Source organism: Nipponia nippon, unplaced genomic scaffold, assembly GCF_047370975.1.
Source record: "Nipponia nippon isolate SJK-2023a ecotype South Korea unplaced genomic scaffold, ASM4737097v1 scaffold_7, whole genome shotgun sequence".
Classification (NCBI taxonomy): Eukaryota; Metazoa; Chordata; class Aves; order Pelecaniformes; family Threskiornithidae; genus Nipponia; species Nipponia nippon.
The window spans coordinates 27,709,418-27,736,163 of record NW_028262391.1 but is presented as its reverse complement, the minus strand read 5'-3'; the positions used below and the strand labels follow the sequence as shown (position 1 = coordinate 27,736,163).

At 37.4% G+C, this 26,746-nt stretch overlaps 1 protein-coding gene across 12 annotated transcripts in view; it reads right to left on the bottom strand.

The window, feature by feature from the left end:
• The window catches only part of STAG1 (STAG1 cohesin complex component), a 205,442-nt gene that overhangs the window by 11,797 nt on the left and 166,899 nt on the right, over positions 1-26,746 (bottom strand). For all 12 annotated transcript variants that reach the window (XM_087740483.1, XM_087740482.1, XM_087740488.1 and 9 more), the window contains 9 exons: positions 24,921-25,008; positions 23,213-23,293; positions 14,643-14,735; positions 10,830-11,004; positions 8,919-9,058; positions 7,566-7,667; positions 5,861-6,009; positions 4,636-4,764; positions 66-271 (listed from right to left, as the gene is read on the bottom strand). In XM_087740483.1, coding sequence (XP_087596609.1) covers positions 66-271; positions 4,636-4,764; positions 5,861-6,009; positions 7,566-7,667; positions 8,919-9,058; positions 10,830-11,004; positions 14,643-14,735; positions 23,213-23,293; positions 24,921-25,008 — 1,163 coding nt within the window. The remainder of the gene's footprint in view (positions 1-65; positions 272-4,635; positions 4,765-5,860; positions 6,010-7,565; positions 7,668-8,918; positions 9,059-10,829; positions 11,005-14,642; positions 14,736-23,212; positions 23,294-24,920; positions 25,009-26,746) is intronic.

The following is a 26,746-nucleotide window of genomic DNA, read 5'->3' as shown; positions in this document are numbered from 1 at the left end:
GGAAGGCTGTAATATATGTACAAAATGAGAAATACCTCTACCAGGCAACCTAAAACCATACAAACCTTCTACTCTCTTTTTGTGGAGCGGTGGTCGTCCTTTCTTATTCCTCACTGAAGAGGCTTTGCTGCTGCTGCTTCCACTGTTAACAGACATTCTGTCGTCTTCACCACCCGTAACTAGTGAGTTTCTATAGGAAATGAGTGGAAGCCATACATCTTCTCTTCTTTCCATCATCTGTTCTGTCAGAAACTTCTCTAAGTAGGAGTGACTGAAAATAAAAGACAATGAGTACAGAGGCACAGCATATTGTTTCCTCTTTAATTAATCTGCAAGCCCTCTTCACATTGTTGAAAGTTTAGCACAAATCCCACATGGTGTTTCCTTATTTTAGTTTAATAACATATGCTGGCATAGTATCTCTGACTGAATAAGCATACATGTCATTCCCTCAAAACAAAATAACATAGTTAATCATGCACAGGTTACTCACAGATAAACTATAGAAAACGTTCTCTCCCCAACATCTTCCTCCCACATTTGCCTGTGATCATTCACAGCACACTCTACTTGAATTCCTTTTCTATTTTGCTTAGTGAGGAAGCCACTTCTATATATTGCTACTGTGTCAACAGACAGACTGAATTAGAACCGCTATTGTGAGGATGTAGGATATCCTTTTGCATCTTAGAACAAGAGAAATGGTTTCCTCAAATGCAAGAAGTTATTTTTCAATAAAAAAATGGAAGATCTGTTCCACTGCCATGGAGAAGTCCAATGCACGCTTGTTAACTTACGGGAGGAACCAAACAACCTCCCTTCTGTATATGGTCTGGAGGGCATTTGGGTTGTTTTATTTTTCCATTGATTATTTAATTATGATATTGGAAGTAGTCCTTAAAATGAATATGCAAATCCACATGAAAGTGATTCTAATTAATTTCAAGCTGCAGAACCAAGCATTCAGAATTTAGGCAAGAGACCTCAGGATTCTTCAACATTACCTCTGCCCTTCCTGCAAATACATTAGGGTGCACCCTTCAATCATGATTTCATTTAATACCACGTTGCCAGGTTGTCATCAAGCGGGAGTCAAACCCACAAATTCTGCATGGAAATGAACTCTCAATCTCCCTTTTCCTCTGTTAGCTCACGGCAGGCTCAAACTTCTTATGTGATCTAGGTATCAGAATAGGACAAGGAGCCACACTGTATATGCCTGGGTAACAACCACATCCAATTTTTAATGGGATTTTTTTTCACTCAGTGAACAGGATGACTTTGCTCAAGAAACAACAGTTTTTCTGTCTACTGTTCTATTCAATATTGTGACTGCTTCTTCCTTCCCCTTTTCACGTGTAAACTGAGTAACATCCAAACCTCGCATTGAATGGGAAATTATTGGTTTATTCTCTCTCTTTTACAGTACCAAACAGTACAACACTTGAGTGCTTCATGACTTTAGAGAATTTATCTGCAGAATAGTCTTGGAAAGTAAGAACTTTTCCTGCATCCAATTTATATTTACAAAACTAGACTGCACAGGTTATGCCTGAATTGTGAAGAAGGAAAAACTACACCACTTGGGGGTTCTTTACTGATTAGATGCCAAACTTCATACAACTTTTGCTCAGCATTTTAGAGGAGCTTCATACTGGCAGTTCTTGCCAGCTTCAATGAGGACCGAAACTCTGAATTTCTGAAGTAAGAACACCAGGCTGAAGCTCTGTCCCATCTGACTTAAGACACTCAACAGTCAGTTGTCTAGTCTAAGCTAACAGTCTCTATTTGAGAGAAATAAATGGAAATAAATGCCTCCACAGGGCAATTCACCTCCTCAGCATTTCCCTGCCTGTATCTGCCTTGTGTGTTTGTAACTGCGTTAGTACAAACCTTTTTCTGCCAACTGTAAGAGCCTGGCACCTTAAATGTATAGTTTATATTAAATCCATAGCTTTGAATAAATCCATAAATGGCTATCACTGATTCTGGAGGTTACTCATAAAACAAGAAGCTGAATAAATAAATAGGATAGGAAAACTAAATTAAACAAATGCTGCTGCCCCATTCCCAAGCTGGAAACGTGTCCCTTTTCTCCATCAAAATAAAAAAGCCAGCAGTAAAGCAGAAAGGAAGTAGAAGCCCTGCAAAAGAGCAGTGTTTGCTGAACTGCGACAGGAATGGTATTTTGCACCAAGGGCAGATGACATACACAGACATATCAAGTAGATAATTCATTTATTTGGGTTGGGAAGCCAAGTTGGAGGACAGGCAGGTATATGCTCATGAGGCTTTCAGGGTTATTCTAGAGCACTTTTGCCTCCAGACTAACAGACCATTGCTGAGTTTTGAGACAGTCACTGGGCAGGAGGAGATCAAGCCGGGGAGGGAGGCAAATGATCCTGTGCACAGGACTTCTCCACCAGATGGTGGTCACGTACCTTCCTGTTCATAGGCAACCCCTTTGGAGGGAGGGGGAGAGGTCCCTGTGGATTGGAGGAGTCATGCTACAGAGAAGGACAAATCAACCCTCCAGAGTATAGCTGAGTACGTAATGTCAGTGAAGCACCACAGGCAATGCAGCCATTGCGTGATGGGTGCAAACACGACAGATCTCTCAAGGGAAGGAATGCAGATATCTCCAAAAGAAATCTTTACATATAAGCAAGTTATCTTGACTCTTTTCACAGTCACCACTGCCAATGGAATCTAGAGCATGTCTCAACTCATCTTAAAGCAGTAGTAATTTAGCACACATCAGACAAATCATGTCCTAAAGGGCCTATTTCTTTTCACTCATCTTCGAATCCAGCTGAAGTAAATAACTCAGGTGACTACCTAAAGACAGCTAAAACCAGGAGAAATGGACTCCATCACAGCAATCTTTACAGTCCTGCGAAAAAGCCAGTGGTTGTGTATGTGGGCATCAATGAATGGAGAAGGAGAACCTTTGAGAAAAAAATTTAAATGGCAACATAGAAGGCTAAAGAACAAAATCTCCTGAAGTACTGAATTTCATGCAAAGGATCAGGTCAAATTAAGCTGACGCATAAACTGTACAGAATGATGTAGCTTTAAATTTTAGACACTGGAGAAACTTGTGCAAGGGATGATTACTGTACAGGAAGGATAAGCTTCACTAAATTATATAGGAATCAGGCTAATGACACAAACTAACAGATGCAGGAGAACCTATGGTTCAGCTAGGAAGATAGTAATACAATCCTATTATCCTTAAGTCCTGTCCTGAAGAATAGGACAGAGGTTGACAAGATTCAAGGATATAACAATGAAGAGCAGTTTCAAAAACTGAGTGCCAAGCTAGCCCAACTGGATCATCCACTTCTCAAGCTCGTTTCACTATTTCTTCTACTGTGTTTGCTGAATTAACAAATATTGATGCAATAAAAAAAATAAATTGGTTCAAATGTGTACACGGTAAAAATTATACAAAGTTAACCAAGATGCATTTTTTATAACACAGATAATTGTACGTAATTGTTAACCCTAATAGAAAAGTCCTTCAAAACAAATGTCTTCACAGAAAAACTACAGAAAAGTTTGACAAAAAGAATCAGTTGAGGTAGTTATAGTAGATACATATGACTTACACTCATTGTGGTCAGAAAATTGAATGGAAAGATATCTATAACCATAAATCAGAAGATTTGGCAATTGCGTTTTTTAAACAGTGATAAAGTTATTCAAAGAATTCAGTTCTACACTGGGCACGTAGCGCTTGCCTGATTTTTGACTGGAGCCCTCTTCCTTTTTCCCTTACTACTTCTGCACTGTGGCCAAATCCTGGATATTTGCTACGTACTTATTTGAAATGTAGAGCGTTACCTCCGCAGTGATGCTGACAACATGTCTTTAGTCCGAACTTGCCCTTACTAATGCAGTTTTCTCTTTGCCCATTCTGTTGATACCCACAGCCTGTCTTGACAGTCTGTTCAAATGGTCCTCATAAAACAGTATTTCTTGCTCTTTATTCAGATCTTATCAACAATACCTCCGATTTATTACATTTCCAGCATTTCATCTGCAGTAATTACGCGCTGTAACAAATTCAGGCTGCTTGTTTTAGCCTCCCAGGTCTCTACCACCCTGTTCTGTCCTAACCAACAAGTCATGTCTCTCAGCCTCTTTCTTTATCCTGTTGTGCCAGTAACAGAAGCTTTGACAAACCTTTATTTCCCAGTTTAACTCAATATATTGAAATAAATATTGAAATAATGTTTACATTTTATGTAAATATCTAACAGAAACAGATGTTACTGCAGTGTTTACAGGCCTGTAGATTTCCTGCACTGCTAACATTATTTTCTTTTTTTCTTCTAGCCTAAAAAAAAAAAGACTGTTTTTTATTTCCAGTGCCCCATGGGAAATTTTAAGGAACATTGTTTTGTGAGGTCTCAAGCTCACCTCATCAGTGGATCTGATTCTCCTTTTCTCATTTATTTTTATTACTTTAAAATATAAAACGATGAATAACTATGTATGTGAAATGTCTCACTGGTACTTCCTATAGCCCTCATTAGATTGTGAAAACCTCAAAGCAGAGTGCTTAAACACACGCTACAGTGATTAACAGAGCCCAGCAAAACCCACAGAAGAAAATGGAGCATTACTTACACAGTCTTTTTGTCCTGTCGCAAGAGTTTAGAAGAAAATTCACTAAGCACTTCAAGGAAAGCAAGATTAGGAGGTGGATAGTCTTGTCCTTTTTGATTCTGATATTTGAAGGCAAACTCTATGCCATCTCTAGTAAAGAAATATTAAAATTTTCAGACATTTGTAACAAAAAAGTCATCCATCACTTCTAAATGCTGCCAAAAATCTGAACTGTGATGAAATTCTTTATATACCATTGTAACTTTTTTTTTTTCCCCCCATTACTAGCAAACAGCTGTGTTTGGACAAAGGGGAATCAAATGTTCCCTCTCAATTTGTGAGGATTGAATCTCAAAGACAACATATTGCCAGTCACATGGTAAGAAGGAACTTATCACAATCTAAGAAACCTGGCAGGTGCTGAAAGCCACCCCCTTAGCAGGAATAGCCAATTGGCTCTTTCTTGTTTCTGCATGAAGCAGAAGCTTGCAATAAGAATAATACGTAAGATATAACAAGATATAACTTTTGCATCAAGAGTCAGAGAAGAGAATTTACTTACCAATACATTGATACATGCATCTCTGCCTTATCTTTGCTTTATCATTTAAGACTAAAGAAAACAATTTACTTTCACATTGTCCAATAAGGGCGCATGCATGTCTTGACTTCTCTTTTGCTTAAAGTGTCTGGTAGCATTTTGATCATGTTTTGCTAATCTTAGTCTTAATGACTTAATCTCTGAGATAGCAAACTTTAATCTTTTCACCTTTTTATAGCACGGGAAAGTCATAATTTAAATTTAGCAGCACCTTTCTATACTTTCCTACGCAGCACTGACATAAAAAGCTTCAATCCACTTTCAAAAAAAGATTTCCAAAATATTTTTGGAATATCTTTTTATAAAAGCCCTTGGTGCCTAGAGAATCCACAGTGGTCTGGTACAAAGAACTATCTACAGTTGTTAGATACAGTCCACACAAATATGTATAATACCACTGGCTTTACCTGAGATAGATAAACATGGCCATTCCAATAAATTCCAACAAATAATTAGGTAGCAGCTAGTTTTTCTTCCTTTCTTACATACATACATGTACACTGCCCACCATTTTTCTACATAAACTAGAAAAAATATATCATTATTCCAGGACCTGTTAAGATTATGTACCTTTAGAAAAGGTATGCTGAGCAAAAGTTTTAATCTGAAGTAATATAAAAATCTAGTTTATTTACCACCACTCACTTGTGTAGTGTGGCCACAGCCTCTCTTGTCTTGATCTGATCCAAGCCGAAAGTGAGGGCAAATCGACGGGCCAGTTCCTTAATTCCACTAACATGGGCAGATGTCCTGTCCAAATTGGGACCTTGTTCCTGAACAAGCTCATTAAACAGCTAGAGAAAGAATTCAACTGTTAAAATCTGAGGTAGAAAACACTTCTTGAGTAAGACTTTTGTTCTTAAGCAGTTACAGCTAGGAGTGGACATTACAACTTTTCTCACAGAGATGTAACGGAGCTCTCTTACATTCAACTTCCAATCCACTTCAGTTCCCAGACTTTCTTCTGTGTAACTGCTGTTTGCCAATTACCCCCATCTTGTACTTGTGCAGATGATAACTCTTAAACAGAATTTTGCACTTACCTTCATTGATTTGCATTTATTATTCTCCCAACTCATCAAGATGGTTCTGCATTCTTATGCTGTTTTCTAAAATACCTACATCACCCATCAGATCAGCATCTTCTTTGAATTTAGGAAGCAAAATTGCTATTCCAACATTCAAGACTTAATGAATACCTGAACAGCATTACTGGGTAAATGCCTTCAAAGCCTGCTTGATAATGCCCTTTCAGTACAATAATGAACTACTCAGTAGTTTTCCAATCAGTTCTATATTTTCTTCTGGTATTGCCATTTAGACCACATTTTCCTAACTTGCTAATGAGAATATCAAGGGAGACAGTGTCAGTGACAATATTAAATCAAGTTGCATTAAATCTACTGTTTCTCTGATATCCACAAGCTCTGTTACCATATAATTAATGAAAGCAGCTTAATTTGACATGATTTCTCCTTGACAAATTCATACTGGCTGTTACCTATCACTTAGGCACTTGCAAATAGCTTGTCTCTTTTTTTTTTTTTAATGAAATTATATTAGGCTGACTGATCTATGGCACCTGGCTTCTTCCTCTCTCCAAGTTTTAAAGACAGGAGCTACTTTGACACTCGCTGATTCTGCTGGAAGTACATCTGTTTTTCTCAACTCTTCACATCTCTCAGCTTCCAGATTGCTACAGGAAATCCCTTAGTACTCTGGAATGAATTGTGGGAGGCCCAGCTGATTTCTTGAAAACATCTAATTTATGAAAGTAATTTCTCTATGTAACGGATATAGCTAGTACTTCAAGGGCCTAAATGGTATTTAGTGAAGCACACACTTTGTGCTGTTGGCAGAACAAGGATGGATTTCATCATCAAGCCAATAATTTATGGTTGATACAAAGCAAATTTTTCAGGGAAAAAACATGTTTAACAATATTGGAAGACTTAAACTAATTAGCTTGAAGTTTGAAAAATCATTCAGTATTTAGACAAAATGTAAAGAAGATGCATTATTTCCAGCTAATTATAAGAAGAAAAAGTCACCCTAATTTTTCTTGTTCACTAGGTACTAGTAAACAAATGCTATGAATCAGCTTGGACCAAATTGCCTTCAAGGCTCTTCTCTCCCTTTCTTCCATTTTAATCTGACCAAAACTTTGCCATTGTGGGCTTAAGGAGACAGAGATTACAGAGACAAATGAACAGTGACAGCCTGAATTGAGGAGCAAGATAATCTCTTAACAGAACTGTAGTATTTTTGCTTCATTGTAAAGTGCACCAGAGAAAATCCTGTCCAGTATTTTTTGCAGTGAGGCATTTCTAACAAAAATCAATAGTCTTACCTGTTGCAAACTGAGAATGAGTGTCTTTGCACACTGGATTTTATCAATTTGCCTTGTTTTGCTCAGGGTTTCCTTAATGATATCTCCATAGTCATTGTAGTACTAGGAAAAATGTGGAAAAAAACCTCTTTAAATTTTAAATTGAACCTCTTATACAATTTCTTACAGTTTTCCTGACAGAAAGATTACTTGTAATTCTTGTTGTGAAAAGGCAGCAGTTGCCAAAAAACCTCTTTCCCTCTTAAATATTGCTCCTGCCTTCTTTGGTACAGACATCCTTCTAGTTTGTATTCCAATTTAAATTCAAATTCTCTCACTCTCCCTCAATTTCAGAAGAAGGAGGGGAGAAGACCAACCTAGAGCAGCAGGTAGGAAACTAACCTGGATTGTGACAGCTTCAGTTTGAAACTCCTGCTCCGGAAAAAAATCCCAAAGCAGGACTAACCCTGAACAGTGACCTGGCTGATGGCTAGAGTGTGCACTGGGGATTTGATTGCCCTGCATGCTCCTAACGAACAGAAGAAGGAGGATTTAAAGTTAAATCCTTTATATTTCACATCAACATCTCAAACACTATCTATAGTAAAGGACCTGCTCCTCACTCCAGGTTCTCCTCCTTTATTGTCATCTTTGTGATGACTAATCCCTTACAGAGAGAGAGGTGAGGTATACCTGGCAATTTGATATAATCTGAGGGGCTTTGTGTTGCTTGGCAGTGTCAGGACTGCTAACATGCCTGTTTTCTGGCAGGTAAACTCACAAGTACAGGGTGCAGTGGTAGATGAGCAGCAAGTCTTTTTGAATTTCATATGTATACATATAAATACTGTATGGAAGCAGCGTAAGTTGGTAAGACATTCAGTTAATGCATACCCACTTACAGCAGTACCATATAGAGCTTTTTTTTTTACTGCTTTCCTGTTTAAAACAATCTTTTCTCACCAAAAAAACTGCTTTCTTATGGCAAGTACCAAGATTGGGAGACTCCCAGTCCAATATGACATTGAACAGGCAGCTGTTATTGTGGGTTCTAGAAATGAATTTGAGGAGCAGGATAAGAAATTTTCTGTAGAGAGGAGCCTCTCTGGAAATACTGAGCACCTTGTAGGACCAGCTTTTGGTGCTGCCTTTAATAAGGCACTCCTGCTACATAGGAGAGGAAGTTCAGAGCTTAGTGCTTCTCAGTGGCAGGTGTAATTTGGAAAGGAAGAACTATTACTGGAAATCAAATAAGGCTGGAAAAGCTTTCAAAAGTGTTCAACCTTTAACTACTGCACTGGAAGGGAGAGGAAGAGGGGGCCTGACACTACAATTTGTGTTCAGTTAGGAAGAGGAGAATACACAGAGCTGTACCTTCATATAGTGTTTGAAGATATCTGCTGCTGCATGCATGTCCACAATGTCATAAATTATCAGCTTGCTAAAGGCAGCCAAAAGGTTTCTTCTCTTATGTAAAGCTTCTATTTTGTTAGCTTCATCTTCTTCATCTCCCTCTGAAAGCATCAACAACAATAAAATGTTTATAAGTAACTGCTATGTTCTAAAGCAACATTATTGAAGAGTAGCTTTTAGAAAAAATCAATTCTTTAAAATGAAGCAAGGATTGTTGCAGGAGAAGCTAAAATGAAAGGTGATAATTCTTGAGTCCTGCCTATGTTAGGACCTTTAGGAAAGTTCAGGAACATGACAGGCCACTGACCAAGGATGCTGTAGTCCTGAATAGGTACTAAACATAATCCACATGGAACTGAATCGCTTATTTTCTTTACCCTGTGAAAGGCCACAGTGAAGACTTGTTGATGGCTTTTTGCCTAACTTCTGAAATGTTTGGAGATGCTTCTTTAACATGACTAAGCTATAAATATTTCACATGAGGAAAATTAGAAGCACCAATACTTCTACTGCACGCTTTGGATTTTCAGATATGAAATCAATGGCTCTAAAGCATCAATAACAATAGGAAGTAAAATTCAGTTGTAAGAAACATTAACATAGAATGGCAATGCCATAACTATTAAGTCCCCATGTAAGACTCCACTCTGTGAATGAAAATGTGAAATAGAATATCATATAATAAAAGCATATTCCACAACTTATATAAGGAAATGAAACCAGCTACAACAGTTGCGATAAAAGTAAATATTCTGTGGTATTTAGAAGAGCTTATTCTTGGAGGGAATCTTCCAACTAGTTTGAAGAAGTACAGACCTGTGCAGAGGGGAGGAGGAATATAGTGTCAACTGTGACACTCTTGCTGCACTCTTACCAGAGTCCCCACAGAGCCACAGTACTTAAGTCATGTATTTGATCACAGGAAATCTCTTACGAGCAGTGGAGTTGACTGTGAATATTCAAGCACATTTTAATCCTGAGGTGCTTTAACCCACAGAATTGAAGCCCATTAGCATGCTCCCCCTCCCCCCCTTCTTAATTTCTTTTTATTATTACTGATGTGTTCTGAATACCAAAAGTTATAAATGGTCAGACTGACTTCATGGAGTCAGAGCAGCATTAGGGAATGGAGATTACATACAAAGATCTTCATCCATCTTTTTGCTGTCTTCCCAGTCCAATCACAGGATGTTAAAGAACAGCAATTTTGCTAAAGAGCAAAAAAAAATTAGACACACTCCTAAAATCTATCCTTGATGTATTATTCTGAACACTGAACTCACAAAGTATGATTAACTGCACATAGATTTATAGATTTCTGGTGAAGGTGTGTTTCAAAATGTATTCTTCCCAGGAATCCTTAAAGAGATGCTCAACAAAGAAAGATGTTACCTACTGAGGATCTAGGGACCTAGAAGACTGAAAGCACCTTCAGAGCAAGAATACATTCTCCGAGACCTTAGACAAATCTGCCGCTCCCTGACTGAAAGCCAAAAATTTCAAGTCATCTTTGTGAGGAGGTAGAGATGGGGTCACCTCAAACTGCGGCCTCTCAAAGTGTGTGGCCACATGCAGATGCCTAGGAAAGAGCAAGGAAGCAAGCAAGCATACACAATACTTTCCCAAGTACTTTCCTAGTCTCCAACCAAATCAATGATGTCCTGAGCTTGATTTGATTTTTTGGGGGGAAGGAGCAGAAGGGTCTTTATTTAGTAACATCAGAGTTTCTTAAGGCCTTCTTTGCCTAGCACTTTGCTGGTAAGGTTTGCCTTCTGAAAACATTTGAGCAAACTGATCTGAAAATTCTATTCTCTTCTTTCTTCTGTCTGTTATGAAAAAAAGATAAGTAGAAAACATGAAAGCTAAACATACCCATGCTCTGGTTTTCATCATCTTGGTCAATAAAGACATGGTCCATCACGAAACTGAGAAGTTCTGACTGAAGGCCTGAATCCGGATTAAACACCAAAGGTTGAAGACCTTCTCGACCTCCAGTCATCAGCTGATGACTAAAAATCATCAAGAGATCACAGAGCAGCATGAAAGCCTGAAAGACAAAAGAGAATGAATGCAGTAAGAAGCATAATTAAGTAAAAAATAAAATACCATTTATCTAATTTCCAGATATCCCCTGCTATTATTAAATGTCCTTCTTTAACTGTACTCAGCTGTAGTTGTTTGTGTGCTATGAAAAGTGTTCATGAGGGTTTCCCCTAACTTTAAAATGTTATACCTTTGATTTCTATGTAACGAACTGTGTTTACTACCTCTTCCATGTCCAGGATGATCCATATTTAACTTCCATTTCTTCTCTATGAAAAGAACTCTAAATCTACCTCTGATGCAAGGACTGTAGCCAAATTTGTAGTGAAGAATAAACACCTCTTTTGATAAACAGTTAGAAAAGTTAAACAAGTAAAAAAATGAATAACATTATGAGGGAAAATCCAAACTGAGTCACTGTCAGATCCCAAAAATACAGAGAAGCAGCTGAAAGCAAAGAAATCCTTGCAGAATTTCATCAACAATTCTCTGCAAAAAGAATCAAGTAACTCTGCACAGCTTTCAAATCTAGATAAAAGCCAACCAGGGCAGAATTTTCAATGATTTATACTCATTACTATTATATTTTCGCTACCTGAGAACAGAGAAAGAAGGCAGCTATTAATAACTTTATTTCTTTCAAGGGCTTAACTGTATACTCTCATGCAGGAGAATAACACTATTTTCCCCAATGGCTTATGTCAGAGTGTCATAGCCAGCTGTATTCATCCGCATTACATTCAACACCTGAGCACCTTTCAGAAAGTACTTTCTAATCATCTTAGTTTCTCCATCTTTAACCTCAGGTTCTGAAAACCGAGAAAGAGAGGAAGGTTCAAAGTATGAATGTGTAAAAAGACTCCCAGAAGGTCTATGCTGGATGTGCTGTCTCTGTCCCCAGAAGCCTGCAGGAGTCTCACTCAGGGCAGTGTCAGTCCCCATTCCCAGGCAGGTGGTAGGCCAAAGGCATTTTCAGCTGAAGAGAGATTGCAGAATAGCTCTGACAGATTCATGAAATCCAATGTAGGCTTTGATTCAGCCCTATATTCCCCCTCTACAAACAGCTGAACGGAGAGGTAGTTAAATGTGTGTTTAAACATCGTTTTGAACCGAGATGAAGGAAAAGTAGTGAGTGAGAGGAATCTGCTTTACAAACCTCCAAAATGAAATTTTTGTGAACGCTGAACATCATAGCAGCTCACTTATTTCTTGGAGTATGTTATAAAATCTGAACGAGCTATACTGAGGCAAGAACAAAATGCAAATGTAAACTATGTTCTACTTAGACATTGGAGACAGATGCCAGTATTTGGGATTTTTCTCCACTGGATCCAAAAAGTCATGATTCGTTTCAGTGATGATCTCAGCTGCTCTAAACTCATTTGATACTCACTAGAACTTAGCTCAACCTAATGCAGACCTCTAAAAAAGAGCATATGAATAATGCACTGAAAGTGCTTATTTCTGTCCAATATAAAGACAGCAGTGGACTCAGATACAGATGTCTACATATTGTAGATACGTCTAGTCACAGGAGCTTTATTTCACTCAAATAGTCTAAGAAAATTTGAAATGTTTGAGTCCCATTTCTATAAATACTTAATATGTTTTTCCTTCCTTTGATATGTACATTGATCTTCTCTGGAAAGAAAGTATAGCTTAAAATCAAATATGATAGGGAGACAATATAATTTACACAGAATTCTCAAAAAAAAATCCAATAAAACAGAAGGATAAAGAAGCAGTCCTGCACTTGCAAAAATACATTTTTTTAAGGAAGAAAACTGAAAAGATCATAAAAGTGGTAGTTGGAAGGGACCTCTGGAGTCTCTAGTCCAACCTGTTCTGGTTGGGACACTTGCTGTCTCTAGGTCTGGTTGGTCACGCCTTTGTCTAGCTGAGGTTTGAAAGCTTCCACAGAACTGTGAACAGCAAAGGAGCTTCTAAGAAAAGTTTAAATTATCAAGAAAAAGAAATAGTGGCCACTAATAATAAGAGAATAAAAACATGTTAAGATATATCAAGAATAAAAACACTGCAGTAATGGGAAGGATCATTAACCATTTGTTGATGCAGGAAAGACATTAGTGCTAGCTTCAGCTAGAATGGTTGGTATTTTCATGCAGCTAGATGATATTTTCACATTATATAATATTAATAAAGTATGCCAAGAGTAACTACTCAGAATATTATAAAACAATTACTAAAGTTAAATCTGCTGGAAGACAATGACACATCAGAGCCTTTTAAAAATACATAAACTAGTGACATCTCCAAGCCTTTAATATTTACATTTATCAACTTGCAGAACACAGTGTAAATGCCAAGCAGAGCTATCTTCCAAAAAAATAAAACTGCCTTTTAAGAAGTATTACCTTTTAAAAAACACAGGCAAAAACCACAGGCCAGTTAGTTAAGAGTCTTTGCAAAATCTTGGGAGGTCTGATAGAAATGCGATTTGTAGACAACTAAAAGATGTCAACAGACTTGATATAAATCAGCATATATTCATAAAATCTCAGCAAACAAACCAGCTATTATTTTTTCTTCCAGAGACTGCGAATTATTTCAACAAGCCCTTGGATTTCATTTCAATTTCTAAATACATATAGCAGAAGCTTCCCACTCTATGCATGCGGGCTTTCCAAAAATCTAACAAAGAGAATTGGATAACTACATTGAACATAAAAAAAAATCTAATACCTTATTATGCAATCATATTTCACATATAGACTTTTGGCATATGTGTGCACACACATACACATGCAGAGAGATGATTGCACTTAAGTTTTCAGTCAGCCTACCAAACAGGGAAGCACAACAACCTAAGCTGTAATGATTATATTGATGAGAATCTAAAAAACCCTCCATATCTTTATTCTTCTATAATGAAGACACTGTTTAAATAGGTATTTTACTCTGATTTCTCAAGGAGACATAACTATTTGTGAAGTGATGATTTTTGCACAGTGTGAGAGGACACTACATTCTTAGTGTTATTCAGAGTATTTTTGTAAAATGAATTAACTTTTTTTCTGCTAGAAAATATGCAGTAGTATGACCTGTACTGCTAGAAGCCTCAATTTTCTCCCATTAGCCACAATGAGAAAGAGATACAATAATTAGTATTCAGCACTACATTTAACTGAATTATTAGGATAGCGAAATACTGAAATATCACCAAGGCTTCAGGCATTTGCCTTTGGCAGGAAAGCAGTCACTCTGAACTCCCTATTAGTCAATAACAGGTGGAAAATATCCAGAGATATACAGAGAAAGATTCAGCCCATTTGAGATCTCAATCGCTCTCTAGAAGTGCCTATTTCCATCTGTTAATACAGTAAGTGCCTAAAGGAATAGGCTTTTATTTTAGGTGATTGAGTTAGATGCCTAAAGTTATAACAACTGAACATGAGCCTAAGCATCCAGGTAATCCTTATTGTTATAACAAAAATGAATTTGACATTAGCTGTGCTTTGAAGGTGCTTTTAATACAGCTCTTCTTATGGAATGTTTGTTCAGTTATATTTAGACAGAAGGCACAGATGATTTTACTTGAAGTTTGATATAGTATCGTCTTGAGTTTTACTACAGTTTAGTATTCACACTTTTCTAAAAGCATGTGACAGACATTTCCTTTACCTGTTCTTTGACTGGAGTGTTGACATTTGATAGACATTGCTGGCAGACAGCCAGAAAGGATTTCACAGTTTTCCTCAGTACCAACAAGTCTTCCTAGAATAAACATTAAAAAGGGATAATATATAAATATTAATAAAAGGTTGCTAGGAAAAAGCAAAATAAAAAGATGGTGATAATTTCATACATTCAATCCTATAAACTAGCCAAACAAAAAAGGCTGTAAAAAACATGCTATTCATAGAGCACAGAGTAAAACAAAGTCATTAATTTTCAGAGCAATGACCCCAAGTTTCCCTGTAATAAATAATAAAACAATACATTCCTAAGTTAAATTGTCTGTATTTTACATTGAATGTAAATTATAAATGCTTCAGAACAAAAAGTTTAATACATCAAGGTCAACCTACCTGGTGGTTTATAAAGAATTCTGTACTCAGATAAATCAACATGAATGAAAAAGTAAAATACTGACGAATGTCTCAAGTTCAACAAAAACATTATCCTAACTGCCCACAGACATGGGAAATGTGAAAGCAAATCACAGAAATCTGATGAGTTACAGAAGAAGGAGGGAGGTTTGTTGATCTGGAGAAAGAAGAATTTGTGGGTGGAAAAGATAAATGAATGACTTTTCTTGATCACCTTGATCTAGAGACAACTGATGTGTATTTTAAATGTGGGTACCAGAAGTGGCAGGTTCAATAGGAAAGCTGTATGCTTTGACCTGGGGGAATTAATGCTGTACCCTGATGAATACTTATTTTTTACAGATAACAAAATAAACTAGTGAAAACAAATCAAAACAAAACATATGATACTGGAGCATAATCATAAGAATACAGCAAGTAGTGACATGGAAATGGCACATCAATTACAGAAGTAAAAGAACCCTCCTATGTGAAAAGCTAAGACTTGCCTCTATTGTAACCAAGAAATGTACTGAGGATGTACAGGGCTTCTTGGCACATACTTAGTTACTCTGTTTTACAGTAGTGATAAACCAAACACCAAGAAGAAAACAAGAACCAGAAATCACTAGGACTTCGTGTTAGCTTCAAGTTTTGCGAAAAGGACTAGCTTTGTCAGCACTGATTCATAGATTCTGCTGCTCTGCATTGCTCAAGTGATACAAATCTGCCCTGTCTGCTGTGTCTCCCAGCACTCAGATCTCCTCCCGGCCACCAGCAGTTCTGCCAGGGCCCCACAGACGACAGCATGTCTTCATATACACCTGGCACCACTGCTTGAAAGATCTTTCCCTTCCCAGTTTTCACCATCCCTGGTTTCACGTAAAGAAGGGATCAAAACAGCCATTAATTCACACCGAGACTGCTGGCCTACTGCTGCTGCAGACTTTCCTCCATGATACCTCTATTAGCTTTCAGATGGAAGACAACGTGCCCTACAGAACAACATCCAACCTAAATCTAAAGAATCTACATAGTGTACATGCAATATTTTCCTTGCTAAAAATTCCAGTTTTTAATTATGCTGGCTGTTCAGTCCATGTGTCTCATTTCTACTTTTAGCTTTTCTTATTGCTTCCTATCGTAAGATCTTGTTATTCTTTGTTTACTGAAAAGCCTTTTTGTGGTCCTTATGTTCTTCCTGTACTGGTTTACAACAGAAGGCAGGTCTGCAAGCGTGCCAAAGCACCCCAAGTGTTCCTAAATGTCTTGTAATTTTCAATAGATTGAGTGTGATTTTCTGATATGGACACTGAAGGTCTATGAGCTACCTCACCTTCCTATTCCTAACAAATTTTTCTTTGATAATATAGCCAAGGATCCCTTTGTGCCACTGCACTACACTGCCATTACATGATCTGTAAGACAGCTCTGCTCTATTCTAAGTCACAAGTTTCCACTCATCACCCTTCCTGTTCCCAGGTATAAGCCTTCCATTTGGCAGCATTAATATGCCTCTTTCTTTTTTTAATTGTATTTTTTTTACCAATTCATATATGTCATCCACATTTTAAATACCTTCGCTTTACTTTCCCTCATGAGTGGTAAAAAATATCAGTTTTTAGCAGAGAACGATTCTCCTGGAATGCATCAGAAGCTATCCCCTTGTGTGATGATTTCCCACTTACAGTTTTTTTCTAATACATTAATCAGCTTTGAGCTACTGAATATGAATTACATTAAATTCACATATTCACCTGAAATGCAATGTGATACTAATGTCTTACAGAAACTGGTATTTCAGCTGGTTTCCTTATCAGTCAAATATGCAATCTTCTCAAGAACAAATTTATTTGTTCCTTCTGGTCTTATCTGTTGGCCGTGTTTGTTCTGCCCTTCAGCCTTGAACTGACTGTGTTTTCTATCAGCCAGTCCAAGATTTTACCTAGGACTGATGCCAGGCTTATCAGTTCACTGTTACATAATAATGTGATTTACAGCTTTAAACATTGGATTACAATCACTTTAATAACTTCCTACTTTCTATCACAATTATCTTCCATTTAGATGATAATGAATTCAACAGAGATACTAAAACCTATGAAAAATCCTATATAAAGGTTAAAAAGTGAACGAGCACGTCTCCCACTTTTCTTTCTGCCAAAGAATGAGTAACACTTAGGTACACATTATTTATTGTCCTCTCTCTTGATAGCACGACAAAGATGCATTTTGAAAAGTTACAGACAGCAAAAGAAAGCTCGACTGAACAGTGCAACAGAGCCATCTGGAACTTTTCTAAATTTGGAGAAATCCCCGGATTACTAGAGAGTGGTAATTTTTTTTTAAAAGACAAAACAGGAATTAAAAAAAATGAGTTAGATTTTGAAGACTTTTACCATTCTCAGGCACAAACCCAAGGCTCTTGAGGTGTGATTACCTGATATACTGGCTTCAGCAGAAAAACTGGTATAAAAAATTTTACTGTCCTCTTGGTTGCTAGGCTAAAACCATGGGGTCACACTGTGAACTGAATCACTAAAGTGACCCAGGATAAAAATAACCCTTTCTTGAACTGTACAGTGTAATGTCTTCAAATTTAACTAGTCCATGCCAGGAACAAGAATGAGCTGCTAAGAGCAAGGACTCGTATTGGCTTTGCCGCCACCTGTAACCGAACAACCATCTTCATGAGACTGCTATCTAAAATTCTTCAGCTATTTTCTAGCTTTAAATTGAAGCTTGTTTTTTCCATTGAAGTAGAAATGTAGAAATGCTGTGCTTTCGCCAGGATCGTCTAACAAACCTAATGCTTTTCTTCCTGTTTTCCCATTGCCTTTCCTCTAAATTACTTATTTGCAGTATTAACTTCCTTCTCCTTGCAAATGCAAGTCTTTCATAAACTTTACAATGTTCAAGAGCCATTAGCTTTCAACTCGACTGTGGAACACAATCCAACCTTTCGCAACTTGTGACTCTTTTCTTCCCTTCAGCATTTTGTGCTTTCTTTCATTGTGCCCATATAAGTATGAAAAGTCACCAAGTCACTACGTTGTTCTTTAAATCCCTCTTTAAATCCTCTCTACTAATTCCTCTGCCTACTAATCACTTTGTAATAGCTATGCATTTGGCTAGTCTGGCTGCTGCTCATTCAAAACTTTTTGCCTTTGTCTTGCCTCTGAATGTTTGCTCTATTCATGCTTTTTTTCTTTTACTGTTCTAAGATTTTGGACTCTATTCTGCAAATATTTCCTTTTCATTACTTACACATACAATGCATAGTATAATGGTCCCAGGCACCTGGTTTATTGAATACATGAAGAAATTTAGATGGAAACAACTGTATAATCTAATCCCCAAGTCTCCTACCTCAAGACTTGCTCCCCGAGCTCTATGGACAAGAGAACTCCTGCTGAGAAATTACCAGCTTCCTTTGAAACCATCCTCAAACTCCTTTTCACATGAAGAACAGTTTTTCTCTAGGCTAAAACAGATTGCTCCCACAAACTACACAGTATAAACCACTTCCCCCAATACTGTGTTGCTTACCACTAGTCTGCTTACTGACAGCCCACACAGTCATGGACTCAAGCATCTCTGAACACGTACAAGATGACAACCAAAGATTAGAGCATTAGACTATGGCCTACACATTTCATTCTTACCTGCTGCAACCTTCCATTTAGTAATAATTTTTTTCCTTTCAGATCTTAGACACTGACTTCACTGTATGCCCTTTTTTTTCCACTGGCCACCTTGAAAAAGAGTTTTAAACTAACCCTGACCCAACTCTATGCTGTATTTAAGATAACTGGTGGAATCTTTATTGTTGGGCAGATAATTTGGACTTTCTTACTAATTCAAATAATCAGTAATTATCATTCTTATATTAAAATGTCTTTGAAACATTTTTATGCTGATATCACTTCCTTAAACTCTAGGATGAATTTGCTTAAAATGACCAGATTAAACAGTAACCAGGAGATTACCATGAAACTTTTGAGAAAAGGAGGAGTCACCTTGAAAAGAAGCATAAAAGCAGCATGAAAAGGTGTGATCATGGAGAGGAATCTTGAGGTGGAACAGAGCAGCATTTAAACCAAGCAGCATTAAAACCAAGTCAGACACCCCAACATTGTGACCAGTGGCACATCCTCTCCGCTGGAAGCCATAAGCAGTTCTAAATTGCCTGTGTGTCTTGGGGAAGTGATTAAAGTAATTTGTGAACAGTTACAGAAGGGTACTTTGAAATTTGTAGACGTTCATTAGCATTATAAGAGTGTCTAGTATTCTGGTTTACCTGCTGTATAGCTGACACTTACCCTGGAAAAGTGTTGCACTGACTGCAGGTTAATCATGTGTTGTTAATAAATCAATGAGCTGACTTGATTCTAATTTGATTTAAAACCACAAGAGTCAAACAGTTTTTCCCTGCCACACATATAAAGCCTACAGACCAACACACCTAGCCTCATGTAGTCAGCCATGATCCAAAACATTACAGCTGTAATATTAAGTATCCCTCAGAAAGCAATAAATGTGCCCTGGGCTTGGGCATAATGCTCAAAAGAGTTTCCAAACAAGGGCAATCCTCTTAGGAGAGAGGCTGTATTTTTGGAAGAGCCATCTGAATACCAGAAAAATAATAACTTCATTCCAAAAAGATTCTATTCCCAATTGTATACCCCTGGTTGTCATGTATGACTCTACCCTAGAACCAATACACAAAACTATTAAGCAATTTTGAGCTCTACTCAAAGAAAAACTCACTTTGAAAGAAATCTTACCAGAACCACCCATCCTGCCCACAAACTCCCTGCAATAAAATGTACACCTAATGAATGCAGAGCATACCCGATTAAGAAATGTAAAACTTGCCAATATATGCCCGCTACTACCAAATTAACTACTTCCTCCCACAGAAACATTAACAGCCTTGAATCTTGTACTTAATTCCAAAATGTTAATATACTTTATCCTGTGCATTGAATGCCTACACGGTAACTAAGTAGGTGAAACAGAGCAGCTACTATCTGCCAGCATGAACTCACACAAACGACCCAGATGGCAGCAGATGAACATTTCTTACAAATCAATCCCTCCATCTCTGATCTCTCAGCCTGGATGCTCAAGGGAAATCTAAAAAATCATCTTCTAAACACGAGCCTGGGAACAAAAATTGATAAATCTACTGGATACAGAAAAACAAGGACTCGGCATTAGTTTTATGACATATTATAAATTCCCCTCTCCCCATTAGCCTTTTCATCTTTCCTCTTCCTTCTCTTCCCCACTATCCAGCTCCTACTTCCCTCCTAGTAACTCTTATCACCTCGCCTTCCCCTGCTCCCACCCCCCTATAGGTACCAATGACCTTTTCTTTCAGAGACAGTTTACCTGATCTGTATCTAAACAGAAACCAGCAATTGTTCTCAGCTTGTATTTTGCTTTGTGATCTTCTGCTTTTATTTCAAACCTGAAAGGCTTGTATGTCCAAAAGCCTCGCTAATTTTTACAGCCATATCCATTGGTCTACTGAAGATACCACTTCAGCCTACAAACCATCACCTCCCTCTGTCCGTAGATCATTACAGCTACAGCAAAGTAAAACTAGAAAGCTGGGTAGACCTACACATTAAAATACTGTGTCAGAAATCTTCCCATAGAAGCCTGAATACTTAAAAAATGCTCATGAAAAACACTATTTTTCATTTTGAGATGCTCATGTTAATGCCCTTCTCTTCCCATACATCATACTTTAGAAGTGATCCCCTTTAACGTCTGTTAAGTTATAAGCCTAAATTACGGCTTATAAAACAACCATGGGCAAAATGATCTCCTAATGGATTAAATGACAGATATAGTGCAGATCAGATTTATTTTCACAGTGAACAAACTACAATGGAAAGTTTGATGGAACAAAATCACACAGAACAAAATGCTACAAAAACATCAGGTTTGTGGATTTCTCTTTATTCCGTTTCTGTTGTGAGCATAGCTGAGGTTGCTGGCCAGGTATGAAGAGCTGAAGGGCATTAATGCAGTGTTCCTCTTGAAATAAGCATGCAGAACACTCATTTTTTTTGTAGGGGGTGTGGTGAAACCCCAAACAGTAAGTTAATAACAGCTCTAGGTTAATTATGATTTTCACTGGGGATTCCAGAAGCAGAATTGACTTGTACTTCGAATGGTCATTCTCAATGGAGCTTTCATAGTTCTTTCCATTCCTATGAACTACATTATGACTGATATGAATCAGAATAGTATTAGAAATACTTGGAAGATCAAGGCTATTCTGCATTCATCTCATAAAACAGTGTCTCATATAAATGTATCCTATTTTGAAAAAGCAGGCAAAGCCATACAATTGCACTAAGCTTGTCTGCAAGAAAAACCCAGTCACTGAAATAAATGTCTTTTTCTCTTTCAGTTTAACTGGACCATCATGGTAATACTGCAAACAACAGTCCACGTTAATACTTTGACACCAAAATGCAAAGCTTCTGACCAGGTCCTATGCAGATAGATGCTGTATATGTTAGTTGCTAGCTGTAGTTTACGGTAAATATGTTTCTTTTGCTATAATTTAGACACAAGAAAACATGAAAATTTCTTCCAGCAATGCTGACAGCTATCACCGTGCATCATCTATGTTATACCGCAGCTATTTACTGTATTTAATTAAAAAAAATGGAGAAATGCACTGAAGGAAAATGAGAATCTCACCGAATGCTCTATGTCTTGGCATTTGCACCCAGAGCAAGGCAAGACTGGGCACTGCTGCTCAAGGGGCCCAGCAAATAGGAGGACAGAGTTGCTGGGCATCTTCAGGAGTGGGTAAGACACCTAGCAAGACCCAATAGTCAAGAGTACATGAGGAAAAATTAAATAAAGGTGTTGAAGACAGTGTCCAGGCTTGGACAGTTGACCAGGTGCTCTAAGTGCACCTACTCTAAGTGCTTGGTTTCTCATACCCAAGTCACTCACTACACAGGTAACCAGCAGTCCAGTTTTCCTTACTAGGGAAGCATTAGAATGAGATTTGGTGCGTTGGTTTTATGGACTTAAGGGCTGAAGCAGTGTACAGCCCCCTGGATTTACTTTTAGTTACTTAGCTCCTTCTGTCGAAGTGAAGTTTCTCCCTAAGGATAACAATGCTGCTAGCTAGGAGGACTTCAGATGCTTTATTGTGATGAGATACTGAGTTCATTTAAAATAAATGGGATGTATTCGGTTTTCTCAGTTATGAGGAGTCAAGATGTAACATTATATACTAACAGCATGCTAAAGAACCTGAGAGGGGAAAATGGGAATGAAAGCCAGAATAAAGAATCCCAATTATTCTTTTTTTCTAGTAGCTATTTTTAAATGTAAATATATGTCAGTATTCAAAAAAACTCAAAGAATTCACAAAGTATTTTTATAATTTTTCTGTGCATAAAATGTTTATTTTATTAGTACTTTAGCATCTTTTTCTTTTTGATGCTGGTGTGGAAGTACACGTACTATTTCAGTTTTCATACCATTTTAATTTGATGTATTACTTTTGAAAAAGCCCTAAAAAGACAGGATGTTGGCCTCTGATTGAGAAAAGAGCTAAGGAAAGGTCCTGGAAAAGCTAAGTATAATAAACAAGTTCCATGTCACATTGTCCTTACTGCATTACACCTGTGTGCACTTACTTTTTATTAGTAATCATCACTGCTAGTAACCTTACATTTATATTTAGCAACATAAAAGATGTACATAAAAGGTAAGCAATGTAAATACGCATAAATATTGAACTATCTGTGGTGTAAAGATCAACAGTATTGCTTACAACTATTAGGTAAGCATTGTCAACATTACTTATCTATTCATGCAAACTGCTGTACTCACAACAAAGTGCATTAAGTATCTTCAACAATAAAAATATAAAAATCACCTAGTATCAAATCCTGATAAAGACAAGCTTCTGCTGTTTGTATAGCTTATTTAGACATATGCATGATGTTGAACAGATTTTGAAATATTGAATAAATCAAAACACCAACATTTTATATCTGTTTCACAATGACATAAGATGACTGTACAGTGGGTAGAGTTACAGAGAATGAGACCTAATGCCTTTTTAGGCAAGTTGTGTTTCTTCAGTAAAACCTGTACGATCAAATGTCTACTTACTTTGGAAGGGGAGCCTTCAGTGATCTTCACCAGCTGCCAGAGAATCGAGTAATGGGAACACTGCAGTGCCTGAACAACTATCTGTAACAGGGGGAACAGAAAGAATCCCAGCACATTGGAAATATCAAGCATATCAGTAAAGTGTATGTAAAATTTATAATGCATTTTGGGGGAGAATAAATAGGAGCAGCTCTTAGGTAGTACTTTTTGTTTTCAAGGATGTTATGTTCTTCCTTAGTCAGTTTGGTGCAATAAGAAACCAGCCTACTGCAGGTGAAAAAAATACCGTGTAAATGCTGGGAAACAGAACAGAAAACTGTGCATTGGAGTACAGCAAGAGGTGATGTCACAGCATGATAGAAGTACAGCCCAACATCTACATGTCTCAGTTCAAAAGCATCTATTTCAATACTTCTAAATCTGACTTCACTAAGAAAACAGTCTGGAAATTTGTTCCATTGTCAAATGAACATGTAGCCCAATTTCTAAAAAAAAAAAAAAAGTGAGAAAATACAAATTTTCTTACAGAGAAGACTTGGCTTGTATTTATGGTGCCCATAAAAGCATCCATGGTGTCTTTTTAAAATTTCAAATCTATATTAGGTGCTAAGAATTTCAAACTCTTTTTGGCTCGAAGATGCTTCCAACAGTTTGTGGTTCTGTGCAGAATAAATCAAGTTTGTAACAGCTCTAATCACTCCACAAAATACTTTTTTGAAAGATATCACTAAAGACCAAACCATTCCTTTCCAGCAAACTCTTCCTAGTGGACTGAGGGAATAAATACTGAGAAGAGTTCAGATTTCAGAACTTTTTTCCTGTGATCTTACAGAAGTATTTGGGGAGCCATATCACTGTCAAACCCAGAAACTGAAGATGGCTGGTAGTTGGATGGACAGTTTTTATATGCTGGCTGCTTCCTTCCAGGTAGCACAATTCCAGCATTAAGTAGCAACTGCAGAGAGAGCAGAAGGTCGCACAGCTTAAAGCCATGACTTTCACATGGCGTGTGGCAATGTGTCCTACATATGGTCCTTTTTAGAAAGTACTTTTACAGAATTTAATGAGAATTTTTTTTTTTCTAAATGAAGTTGGGTTAGAATTAACAACTGGCTTCTAATTGAAATCAAATTATAACTTAAAATGTGCTGAAATACTGGAGCAGGCAGTCTGCAGTTTAAACTAGCATCCTGGGAGAATCTGGAATGGTCCCTGTGCTCATCCATGAGAAGACTAAAACCAAACTAGGAGGAAACAAAGTTGAAAATATGTCCACTAAAAGAACTCCACTGGAAAGGCTGGCCAGCATCCCTGCTAAATGTTCTTCTTGTTTCCTGGTTTTCATAAGCTTCCACCTTACCTTCAATGGCCAATAATAATTTGTGATAATTCTAATTGCTGCCAAGGTTTACAAATGTTGGGTTTCAGTGTAAACATCATGATTTATGCATTGCTTTTCACAGCCAGGAACATCAGTTATTCCTTACTTTACAGATGAGAAAGGTGAGGCAAGTAGCTCAAAAATCACAGAATCCAAGATTTTTCACCTCCCGGACAGTGCCTCACTATGATATACATTTCACTCAAAACTCCACATTTTTCCTAAATAACTGAAGTCTAGTGCATTAATCTTTTGAATTTCTCTACGACTAGACTCTTTAAAACTTTGAGTCCTGAAATGACGCAATGCAGGTGTTGCTAACTGTACCTGTTCCGGCATAGCTCCATGTTCAATTCCAGTTCTTAGTAATCTGTAGCAGTTACTGAACAGATCCCATTTTGTGAGATCATGAGCACTAGAACGAGAGGTAATAAAGAGAGATTAGTAGTGTTCCTCAAAACTCCACATCACCGACAGAATATAGTCTGACCTGGCAGCTCAGTGAGCAGTTTGGTACTTTCGCAAAGCTGAGACAATACAGCATGCTGACAAAGCAGCTGCACAATTAGTTCATAGCATGCTAAAAGCAGAAGTTAGGCCTTCTGATAACGGAGGAAAAATGTTTTACTACATGGGATTTTTGTAGTGAGAAGATAAACTCTCTGCATCTTTAAAGGTTACTTAAGTGTAGCTACAAGCTCCTTCTCAGCGTTGCCTCTAAATCATCTTTCCTCTTTGGTTCTAAACATTGATAGAACTCCAGCAGGTGCTTCTCTGGCATTGCAGCAGAAACTACGGCCAAACTCTAGCCATATATACTGAATGAAAAATGGCTTTAAGCAAAATAAAGTTACATATTTTTCTGCCATATCATTTGGAGAAAAATAATATACATTATCACTAAATATCCTGAAATATCTAAAGTAAGAGAGCATGATACACGTATATATGAGACAGAGATGGTGGTTGCCACCCCCTCATTCATTGTTTTACATTGCAGGTGTACCAAGCTGACTCGCCAGAGAGAATAATACAAATGAGATTAGCAACATATATTCTACAGCCTTACAGACCTCAACAACATATGATGTAGCTTTTCTAATACAGAACTGAGAAATATAGGAGAAATTACAAAACATCAGGCTGCCTGAAAGACAAAAATTCTCTCTCAAAAAAAAATATAGGTTTAACACATTTTTCTGCAGTGGAATTAAACTGAGATCATTTGAAGCAATTCATAATATTTTTATCAAAGAGCAAGCCACCTCAGAATAATCAGAAATTTGGTGATTAAAATACTTACCTGGAAGAAGGGATACTCAGACTGAATTGGCAAGTCTAAATTAAAGAAAGCAGTCTCTTGCATCTGGCTCCCTCTCATCCCAGCACCTTGATCACCAAGATATGCTCAGTTTTCCCACCCCTTTGCTCTGCCCTGCTTTGGAGCTACCCAAATTTGTTTAAATAATTAACTACCCTGCTCAGCCAGAAAGAATATTTCTCTAGTAGAAATGGACAGAGGTTTTGCCTAGATCCTGTTGAAATGCCTAGATCCTGTTGAAACTCTAGTATGAAATGCTTAGATCCTGTTGAAACTAGAATGCCTAGATCCTGTTGAAACTCTAGTATGAAATGCTTCCCAGTCTGGAGTGTATTAGCCCTGGAAAACCCCACTGATAAAAGTTTCACAGAAAAAAATAACAATTAATGCCCTTGTGCTGAGAGCAAGTGAAGTATGCACTCTAGGGTTGTGTCATTAAGCCAAGTTGCATCTTAACTTCTAATTCAAATCCATGAATACAACAATAGGAAAACTTAAAAAAAAGGAAACAAAAATTTAAAAATACTCCCCCTGCCTTAGATTCTGGACGCTCTTCAAAGTATGGAAATAAAATGTTTCATAAATTATAGGCTGTCAGAAAACTGCCTCTGACTAGTAATATTAAGCACATAGATGCTGCTTCAGCAAATCACAGGGTTGCTAGCAAGGCTGAGTTGTACCTCCTTAATTACAGTGCTGTAATTAAAGCAGTAAAATCTCCTTGGTGTGCAGAGGCAGATATCAGCATAGATTATCCTATAGAGAATACGAAAGGAAAAACTGTCTCATTTCCGACTTTTCATTTTAGAGCTCTCCATGTCAGGCAGCCATC